We start from the raw sequence: 11,178 nt of genomic DNA, 5'->3' as shown, positions 1-11,178 counted from the left end.
TTTCGAGACAGGGTTTCTCCGTAGTTTTTGGTTCCTGTCCTGGAACTAGCTCTTGTAGACCAGGCTGGTCTCGAACTCACAGAGATCCGCCTGCCCCTGCCTCCTGAGTGCTGGGATTAAAGGTGTGCGCCACCACCGCCCGGCTCAGAATCTTTTTTTACCACTTTCCCAGTACCTTTCTTGTTACTTATCCAGTGACTATTTTCTTTTTTTCCAATTTAATATGCATGTACTTTAAGAATAGGTAATATTTAATTATCACCATAGGTGAGCTATACTATTTCCTAGATCTTATTTACACTAATAAGTATCATAAGCACTTAAAAATAAATTATAGTTTTGGAGATAATTTATTTAAATTCTGAGAAAAATTCAAGAGAAGCTGTAACATACTATTTCTTAAGTTTTCTTTTTATTTATATTTACTTTATTTGCATTGGTGTTTTTGCCTCCATGTATATCCATGAGGGTATCAGATTTCCTGGAACTGGAGTCACAGACAGTTGTGGGTTCTGGGAATAGAATCTGGGTCCTCTGGAAGAACATTTAACCACTGAGCTGTTTCTCTAGCCCTTAAATATCCCTTTCTAAAAGTTATATTTGTTTGTTTTGTGTTGGACACACCTGCAAGCACAGTGTGTGTGTGGGAGTCAGAGCACAATTGCAGGAGTCGTTTCTCTCCTTTCTCTGTGTGGGTCCTGGAGATCAGACTTGGGTTTCTGGTTTCAGTGCTAGGACGGACCTTCAGTTGTTGACCTAGTGTGAAGATACTTTATGCTGTACAGTTTTCCTTCTTGCTCAGTCTGGTAGGGGTTGGTGTTCTTTGTGTTATCCCTAGTTTAGAATGCATAGCTGTAAGGTACTTATTAATTAGTTTACTTAACAGGTACCTGCTCTATGTAAAGGAAGACTAATTGCCCACTGTAAACCAAGTACTATAAATGGTACAGACCTCAGTAGTCCTGTTCAGAAATGTGGACTGAGATATGATTGAGATTTTAAAGTTGTTGTTGTTACTTGTTTTTCATTTGTTTGTTTTGGTTTTTCGAGATAGGGTTTCTCTGTGTAGTTTTAGAGCCTGTCCTGGAACTTGTTCTGTAGACAAGGCTGGCCTTGTACTCACAGAGGTCTGTCTGCCTCTGCCCCCCGAGTGCTGGCATTAAAGGCATGCACTACCACCACCTAGATTTTTGATTTTTTTACATTTAAACAATTTATGCCTAGATTTTTGAGTTTTTTACATTTAAACAATTTATGTAGGCTTTACATGATGAGAGACATATAAAAATATTGGAAATTTGGAAACAATTTCTTAGCACTACTTTGCACTTCAGACTGGGATGCTCATGTAGTGGAAAGGATATAACTTATATTTTCTAGCACTGTATTATTTGCCAATAGATAATTCAGACATGACCTTTTTTCACAAAATTGAGTGGAAAGGAAAAACTAGCATAAATCCATCTTCACCATATGCAAACACCCGAAAGTTTGTCCTGGTGAGATTATTTATTGGGCAGAGGTCTTGTTGCACCTGCTTACAACCTAAGGCATATTCAGAACTCACGTAAGTTTGGAAGAGAGAGAACACTGACAACACAGAGTTGTCCTCTGACGCCCACCTGCATGTTCACATGCATATACACTTTACATGCACATAATAATAACAAAGAGATCTTTAATGTTATTGCTTTAGCGTTGAATGAATTTGAATAGCAGGCTGGATTTTCTAGGTCAGTTGTCTCCCTGGGACTAGAAGTGTTGCCATTTTATTGGAAAGAGTTTTGTGTACAATGCTATTTTCTTAGATTATTAGTTATTTCGATAGCAGACTTTTATTAACCAAAGGCTGTCTTTTATAGGATGATAGCAGCGATGATGGACTCCTTGCTGATGAAAACTACAATTCAGAAATAGGACAGTGGCATTTAAAACCTATTGTCTGTAAACAGTAAGCATTGACTGCATCCTGCAATCTGTGTGACCTTTTTTTTTGAGTTATAGAATAAAACACAACAGAACAATTCTTACTTGAGAAGAATTCACAGGTATTCTCAGGGTCAAGGAGGAAAAGTTGATATGCTGTCCAGAGATCCAACAGGGATGCTATTTCTGGTCTCCTCTTTGTAATTTTCTCAGCCTCTGCTTCCACAGATGCTAACACATCTTCATGATGAACCACTACAACTGTGTATATGATGTTTTTGAGAAAAAAAACCTCCAGTAACATGAACTTGACAGTTAATGTTAGTTTCATAGCTACTTTATGTGGGCAGAGAGTTACTGAAGGCCGGCCCGTCCTGCAGACATGTTTCCTACTTAGAACTCACTCAGATTGGACAGAATTCTAAGAGAGGAAGTTCAGACTTGCGCCCTGTCATGCATGCTTCATGGCTTGGCGTATCTGAGACTGTGTGCATTACTAAAAGGATAGGGTGCAGGCGGAAGCCTGAGGATGGAATACGTCATTCTCAATCTCCAGAAATACATGTGTGCTGGAAAGTATCCCAGAGACTCCCAAACCATTAAGTGATACAGATTGCTCCTTTTACTTTGCTGTGGAAAATGTTAGCAAAAACTGCATAATGGACCTTGAAAAATTTATTTATAAAAGAAAATACAGATATTTAGAGAAAATATAACTGATAGTTAAGAGCTCTATATCAGGCCTGATCAATGTAGTTCAGAGTTAGATGTGTGCTTAGCATATCCAAGGCTCTGCATTTAACCCTTAGTGTAGAGAGAAAGATGGGGAGGTAGAATGGAGAAGAGAAAAGATGAACATTTTAAACTTATTTTTGGCACGTTAGATTTCCTCATTTATTTTGAGTTTACAGCATACTTCTACAGAATTAAAATTCTGAAGATTATATGTGAGTTGTATAGACTGTCCTAAAATAAAATCTTGCCTAAAAAAAATATTGTGTCATAAACAAATTCTTAGGATTAGCTATTTGGTTTGCCATACAGCAGGTAAGGACATTTGCTGGTGAGACTGATGATATGAGTTAATGATCCCCTTCAGGTTGCCTTGGCATATGCATGTGCATATACAAGTTCACACACAATACTTACTTTTATATGGTTCCTTTTTTATTATGCTGGAGTTACATTACTATTCTGTAACAATGTTTAATATTATCATAGATATCTAAATTTTCTATGACTGAAGGTTTGTTTTCATTACTGAAACAAAAGAATATTTCAAGGTTTTTAATTATAAATTTACTGTTTTTTCTCATGCATATGTACACCATAATTTATACTTAACTTTTATTATTTATATCTGCAGACCTTGTATCCTCCTTATGGACTCACTTAGAGGCCCTTCTCGATCAAATGTTGTCAAAATTCTAAGAGAGTAAGTTCAAAACTCTAACCTACCTGTTTGATATACTATAGTGGGTGCAGGAAGTATTTACAAGTGTGTGTGTTCTTGCTACATGTGTGTTCTTGTAGGTATTTAGAAGTGGAATGGGAGGTTAAAAAAGGAAGCAAAAGAAGTTTTTCCAAAGATGTTATGAGAGGTTCCAACCCCAAAGTTCCACAGCAGAACAACTTCAGCGACTGTGGCGTATACATACTGCAGTATGTAGAGAGCTTTTTTGAGGTGAGTTTCAGGTCATTGTATCTGGTGAAATAGTGAAATGTATATTTGACCTTCATGTAATGAACACAATAAGAAACTAATTCATCTTAAAAACGATTCTAAGGAACAGAAACTCCCAAGTTAGAGGCCTTTTAAGATATAAAAATACTGTGATTATTGATCTCAAGTCTCAGGCCTGTTGATCATCTCTGATCAACCTCTCCACCAGCTTATTTTCTATCTTAGCAAATCTCACCTGTGATTTATGCTGTCTCTCCATTCCCATCTCCACACACATGCTATTGCCTCTCAAGCGTTTTAAATCTGATATCCTCCATACCCTTATTAAAAGCTCTTCTGACCTACAGCACCCTTTCGACTATTCCTTTTTCACTCTTGGCCTGCAGTGTGGCTCTCCACACGCCTCTCTTAGAACTCTATGTTCCCTTGACTCCTTCTTGACCACTGTCCATTGAACAAACCACTGACTCTCTTTTAAAGTCATGTGTGTACATTACTGTTCCTGCTGCCACTTTCTAAGTCCAGAATGCTAGTGAGATTCTCTTGTCTTTTCCCTTCATGGCCATTTTCCGAAAACTCTTATCAGGTTATTCTCACCAGGTTTATATTTAGTGGCTCCATGGTGCTAATGAGCTAAAGAACGAAACTCTTCTGGTGTCCTATACATAGCTATGTATCAGCCAGTTAGAAGTCATTCTGTTTATTACTGTGTCATGTCTCCAGGCCTCAAAGCTCACTTGCCTGATGCTTCTGTCATTCTTTGTTGGCTACCATTTACTTGCTCTCCAGGTTTGGTGGTGTTTATTCTACTGTGCTTCATGCTTTCCTGTCCTAATGCTTGCCAAGGTCGGTTATCTTTGTATCTAGCACAGATACAAATGCTGGCATTCTTTTCTCAGGCAGGACTTGTGTTTTGCAGCTGTGGAGACTCTAGCAACTCTTGAGTTCTAATGTTGTACAAACAATTACAAACTATTAGTGAATTTGTTTGCAGAAATAAGGTATTGGCAGAACTCAGCCCAATAACTGTAGTCTGCCAGCCTTTAATCTAGATGGTAAGCTTCATAATCCATTAGTGCTTTTATCTCTAGTGCCTAACTCAGTACCCGACTTATGAAACATAACAAGTGGATACATGCTGATACTTAACTTTTAAGTGTTGCTGTAGTTAAAATTCAAATAATTTCATTATAAATTATAATTTCATTATAAATTATAAATTCATTATAATTTTCTAATAGGCTTTTAATCTTCTTATTTTCAGAATCCAATACTAAATTTTGAGCTCCCTATGAATTTGGTGAACTGGTTTCCTCCCCCCAGAATGAAAACAAAAAGAGAAGAAATCCGAAACATAATTCTGAAATTGCAGGAAGAGCAGAGTAAAGAGAAGAAGCTGCTGAAGGACACTTTTTCAGCAGAAACATCCATAGGGGAAGGAGCAGAGCAGTATGCCAGCAGTGTCTCAGAGTGACCAGGAAGCTGGGGCTCTAGCTTCAGAAATCACATGGCATTCAACTTTGGTTATAGACAGTAAAGAGCCAAAGTGCTCACTACTCAGAGATTTGGGGAGGGTTAATGCTGTAAAAATGTCACATAAGTAATTTCCAAAGGATTATGTATTAAGTAAAAGTCTGTAAATATGTTAATGAGGCCAATTTTTCCAACATTTATAATTATTTTTTTCACTTTTAGGAAACCTTTGTTATGTATTTTCTGTTAATAATACTAAAATTGCAACTTCTAAACACAAATAAACTATTTATAGGAGGAAACGATTAATTTGATATTCTTTAGTGAACTTGTATAATTCCTCAAAGTGTGATTTTATTTCATGGGAATATATATAAGTGTCTATGATTTTTTTAAACTTCTGTTCTAAAATACTCAAAAATGTGAAAATATTAATCATCAGAAACATTTTAGACTAAAATCCATCTTTATATGCTTGTGTAGCAAGAAAAATTAACATCTTTTCAATTCATGCTTTTTCATGTGTTCAGAGAACCCCCAAAATGTAGTGAATATTTATACTTTTACACAGATACTTAAACAATATTAAGAGCAATCAAAGACAGTACGCCTTGACTTCTGCTCATAAAGCATAAATGCGCTGGCACACACTCTGTGACTCAGGTGAAAACTATCCTGGCAAGTGCAGCTTGAATCTCAAATAGCCAATATTACCTTTGTGTTTTTATCTTACAGTATGCTGCAGCCTGTATGATAGAACTAGTTAAATATTTTTAATCTGTGTAAACACAGGAATTCAAATAGGAATTTATTTTTGGTAACTTCTGCTATTTTTTCATTATTTTGTTCACATTGTTTTGTATCAGACCTTGTGCTTGAGTTTTCCTCTGTAAATTATTTTAAAATGTAAGCATCCTCTAATTGCATAATGCAGCAAAAACTCTTATTCTTAATTTTCCATTAGGTTGAGAAAATGTGGGTTTGGGCCTGTAGTCAGTAGAGTGCATGCTTAACAAAGTGGAGACCTTGTTTCAGTCCCCAGTAGCAAATAATAATAATAATAATAATAATAATAATAATAATAATAATAATAATAATAATAATAATACACAAATATGAAGCTTTTGATGCCACATTAGTAATTCATAGAGTCCTCGCTTGTATGTGTAGAAGTTATTATTTTCACAAATGAATGGTATTTATTCCTTTCAAGTTTAGTGCAAGACTTAAAATATGTGTTTTAAGTCATTTTTGTTAGTGAATTTTTAAATGCCCATATAACAACAAAATTATAGTGAAGACCAAAAAATACAACAAAGGAATTTTTTAAAAAAAACTTAATAGAAAGTATAAACAAAATTGACAAACTTTTGTTTTTTAAATAAACTCTATTTTGCCTCAGTTTGAGGGAACTGGAAAAGTTACTGTAAGGACCAGGTACACTGGCACATGCCAGTTAAGGCCAACTGCTCAGGGGCTGAAGTACTTGAGCCTGAGTCTGGGAGGTTAAGATCAGCCCACAATATGGTGAGACACTGTCTCAAACTAAACAAACTATCCTAAAATGCCTGTGGTTTTTGTCTGACACTTAATTGCTATATTTTATAGTGTTAGATAACTTGATAAAGTAAAATTACGGCTTGTCCCTCGGGCTCTTTCTGTTCAGTATTTTTCATTTCAACATGAAAAAATAAAGATTGTATAAATAGTTTAAAGTGGAGATCTCCCTTTGAAATTTGTGAGTAGTCCAAGCCGTGAGACAGAGCTTTGCAGTCGGAAGTCTTGTCATTTGACACCAGAACTGCATGAAGCTATCTGGTGACTTCACTAATTAGATAGAGCTGCTGGATTGGGTTTCTTGTTGGGTAGAGTAACAGTTAATCATTTTTAGAAGAGTTTTAGATTACTTGCCATAAAACTTGTATGTGTCTGATCTGCTGGTAGTTTAGGAGGAAAGGTGTTTAACCAGTCGTCCCTTTGGCTTTGCTGACGTGCTTTCTTTAGACAGCCACGAACGGGCTGGAGTTAACTTCAGTTCCACTCGAACCTGAAACAGTTAGTTTTTCTTTGCATGCAGCTTGTGCTGAACTGAGTCAATTAAATGTAGAAGGTTTTACTTGAAAGCATAAAGTGTTTGCCTTGTGTTTTGTCTCTAAAAGGAATTAAGTATTTTCCTCCATAAAGCCTGCTTGTAGACTCTTGAAAACTGTGTCGAGATAGAAAGTAAATAGAGTACCAGTTCTCTTAAAATTATTCTGAAGATTAATTGAGTTCACTGAGTTTGTTTTAATCAAGAGTTTGTGAAATGATGTACCTGTAGGAGAGAAATGACCCTGTAAGTGATGAGACAGGTGGCATTTGTGTAGAGCAAGTTGTCATCAAAGCTGCTATATGGTGTGAGGGCACACTGTAGACTACCAATTCCATGTCCAGGATCAGCTGTGGAGAACAGCTTTAAGCAAGTTAAACAATTTCTCCACAGGCTTCTCCAAGTCTTTAGTGTGGTAATTAGTGTGAAGGATTATTAAATGAAATTACAAACCACTATATATATATAGTTTGGCCGTATCTTTCATTCCCAGAACTCCTAGAGTGAACAACTTAAGATGTCTTGTGAACTTAACTTCAAAAGAAGATGGTTTTGAAACTGATCTGAAGGTTTAAAAAACATTTTTCAATAATTGAGTTTATTATTTAGAATTTTGAAAGTAACTGGGCACTGTTACTGGTGAAATAGTTTTATGTGAAGCTTTTTTTTTTAATCATGAAAATAACCTTTGTAAGGAAAAAGTTACAAATTAATTTTTTTTCACATTAGTGCATTTATTTAGGGAAGAAAGAATTGATGATAAGTAATCTTTTGTAAAGTCATCAAATCCCAACAAACGTGGACATAGAAAATCTGTAAAAATACAGAAGTGAATTGGAAGGCTGTTTGGAGGCCTCTCCTCTTTCCATGAACCTTCTCCTACGAGATTGGACTCCCTCTGACTTCCATTCCATCCTTTACATTAGAACTAAATTGTTATTGGTGAACTTCATACCTAAAGACCTGTCTTTCGTCCATCAAAATTTGTGCAAAAAAGCATTCTTTTGTAAACTGAAATAGCTTTATTAATATATTTTGAATATTTTAAACTTGTCTTACTGAAAGTTGTTTAAATTTATAATAAAAGATGTTATCATAATTAGCTTTATACAGGTAACAGAAGAATTTAATTAGACTTTAATTAGATTTTAAAAGACTTTAAAGTTTCAGTGTTTTGAGCACCTAGTATGAAGTAGAAGACCAAATAGACACCATCTTCCTGCTTTCCCAGTTGCCTTCACAAATGAGTGCCAGCCATAAAAAGCAGTGTGTATAAAGACAGGAATCTCCCCATCTCAGAAGGTTAGAGACTTCCTGAAGGGGTGACATTTAGGCCACTGATGGTAGTCTAGGAGAGGAAGAGTAAAGTCCGAAGTACAAAGAAAGTGCTTTGGCTTAAAATGATAATTACTTCATTAATAAAGCATTACTGAATGATAGGCGTTGTGTAGAGCATTTTAGGTGAATGAATTCACTTCCTTAGTCTTAGGAGATTCGTTTAATGATAGTACTTCCATTTTGTGAAACAAATAGGTCCCCAAGAAAGTTCTTTTAATTCACAGCGTTAAAGTTGCTAAGTTAACCTTCACTTGATAAATTAGGTACCAGTAAGATATTGGTGATTTTTCTAGAGGTGCACTGTGGTAGAGTCTTCATCTCTGAAGTGGGGTGTAAGGGGTTGCTCTGAATTACGCTATTTTTAAAGTGATGTCTAGATATTTTCATAGTTCACTAGAATGTCTCGTGTGAAGTAGAGAGGGGGGCTGGAAGTTAATCATGCAGGGCCTGGCAGCCACGTCAAAATCTTGATCATTTCTGTGAAAAGTTACAGAAGCATTTTAGACAGGAATAACACAGTCAAATGTGCATGCAGAAGAGCTCGTTTATTGATGAAAATGGGACCAAAATGAAAGCAGTAATGAAACTGAGCTCCCAAGGTGTGGCCTGGAATAATATACCTGTGCGGTAGGAACACTGGGAAGACAGAGTGGTCCCATATGAAATGTTCCTCTTAGGAACATGCAGCAAGAACATGAAAGACTGTTTTTTATCCCAATCAGAACTTTCATTGCTTGTTTCTTAAACAATTCAAAGGTAATACAAGCACTTAAAAACGAGATTAATGTTAGATGTTACTAACATAAGTGTAAAAGCCAAATCATTTCTAAAACTCGTGACATTACCAAAGAGATAAAGAGCATTAATTTTTTTTTTTAGACAAAGCTTTCTATTTTTAAATACAAGCCTCATGAAAGGAAGATGTAAATTAGAATTAAATACCAACGTTCCATCACAGGAAAAGACTAGATGGGTCTAAATTAAGAGCAACTCATTCTTGATGTCCAAACTAAGTTACTCCAGTTCTACACTGATTTGCCACTCCGTCTCCTCATGTCAGCTGATTGGACCCAAGGAAAGAGCAGGCACGGGGAACAAAACGGAATTAGTGGAGCGGACCTAGGTATTGGGAATTTAGGGAAAATAGGGAATAATTTGCATGTTAGAAGAAAATTGTTAAATGGCAGTCTAATAAAGGACCTCATTTCTAAGGACTTTCTTATTTCAACCCCTGAAATAAGACTTTCCTATCAAATAAACTTGACTTTGTCTCAATGCAAAACAAAATAAGTTGCCAAGTCTGGTCCCTGGTTACTGACTCGGGTGTGCAGTGCAGTCTACAAATTTGCAGACCTAACAGATTACAGGCAAGAGCACACTTGAGAACCACTTATGTGCATGACTTCTTAGTAACATTGCAGTCAGCTGTGGAAGCCCGATGCACCAAGCATCCCTGCACTGGCTTGCTGAAGTATTGTATGAGCTTGTCTTCTGCAACCTGTGTTTTATACCTGAACTGAGACGTGTAATTAAAGTTTTGGGTTTTTTTTATTATGCTCTGAACTTTTCTTTCCTACCTCTTTTTGTGGTTTCCTTTTCCCAATATTCATATTATTTTTCTATGTGTTTACATAATGTATTAAGATGCATTTTTCTTATGAAACTAGGATAACTTTTATAAACGCTTTGTAGAATCTTGTTTCAGCAGTGTCTCTTGGAAATTATTTAGCCTTGTCTCACTTTGTTCACCACTCTAGTTTTGCCTGTGCTATAGAAACACAGAATCTCAGGACTTACCCTTTACAGATCATAATAGGTGTCCTGAGAAGTGAAGAGGAAGGAGGGGGTCTCTGCTCATTCCTTGTTGAGCTCTGCCTGATGCTTCTTTCCTTCTTCAAAGTGGAAAGAAAGAGAGTGGGCAACATAACAACTCCAAGCTTCCCAGTAGAAGCTGCGTTGCTGCCATTCAGTTTATACACCTAGCTTCCAGGTGAACAGCAAAACTTGCTTTTACCGTTTCTTGAGGAGAAGATTGTTTTGTGACTTCCACAGTAGTGGACATTGTATCTCTAGGTTTTTCTCTAAAGGTGTTAACAATTCTTAATCTTGAATCCTTGGTGCAGTGCCCCTGTTTATTGCTACTGTTGCTTGTCTTGACCACTGGTTTGAATGGTTTTCCTGACAATGTCTGACTTTTACAGAGCACAGTACCATTTTGTTACAGACATATGGGAGGGGCTTGCTATGCAGTGCGGTGTGTCCTGCCCCCGCCTCGCAGTTTCTGGTAACATGAGCCTATATAACCCAAACCTGGCTGCAAATGTTTTTCATTCACTATCATTCATTTGTAGATTTCATGTTGTGTTTTCGATAACAGAATTTATTTCTATACATTATTTGGTTTTTAAATCTTGGTTAAGGAGCTCCTTTTTGTCATGGGCAAATAATTTTTAGAAGGTTTTTATAAGTGATGAAACTGAGGTTTATTTATCTATATGGTAAAAGATAATGAGTGTTTTGTTCATAAGGGTTTCTTCAAGACTTAGGTTTGTGCCAGCATGATTTATTTATTTACACTGGGCAGTGGTGGTGAACACCTTTAATCCCAGCTTTTAGGAGGCAGAGGCAGGTGGATCTCTTAGTTCAAGGCCAACCTGGTCTACGGAGT

General features: G+C 36.4%; 1 protein-coding gene across 2 annotated transcripts in view; it reads left to right on the top strand.

Moving 5' to 3' along the window:
* The window catches only part of Senp6 (SUMO specific peptidase 6), an 87,147-nt gene extending 77,350 nt beyond the window's left edge, over positions 1-9,797 (top strand). For both annotated transcript variants that reach the window (XM_005347571.3, XM_005347570.3), the window contains 4 exons: positions 1,863-1,951; positions 3,293-3,361; positions 3,460-3,610; positions 4,875-9,797. In XM_005347571.3, coding sequence (XP_005347628.1) covers positions 1,863-1,951; positions 3,293-3,361; positions 3,460-3,610; positions 4,875-5,084 — 519 coding nt within the window. In that variant the 3' untranslated portion in view covers positions 5,085-9,797. The remainder of the gene's footprint in view (positions 1-1,862; positions 1,952-3,292; positions 3,362-3,459; positions 3,611-4,874) is intronic.
* The last annotated feature ends 1,381 nt before the right edge of the window (positions 9,798-11,178 follow it).

The sequence above is a fragment of the Microtus ochrogaster genome, chromosome 5 (genome assembly GCF_000317375.1).
Source record: "Microtus ochrogaster isolate Prairie Vole_2 chromosome 5, MicOch1.0, whole genome shotgun sequence".
Taxonomy (NCBI): Eukaryota; Metazoa; Chordata; class Mammalia; order Rodentia; family Cricetidae; genus Microtus; species Microtus ochrogaster.
This window is presented reverse-complemented; position numbering and strand designations above follow the sequence as displayed.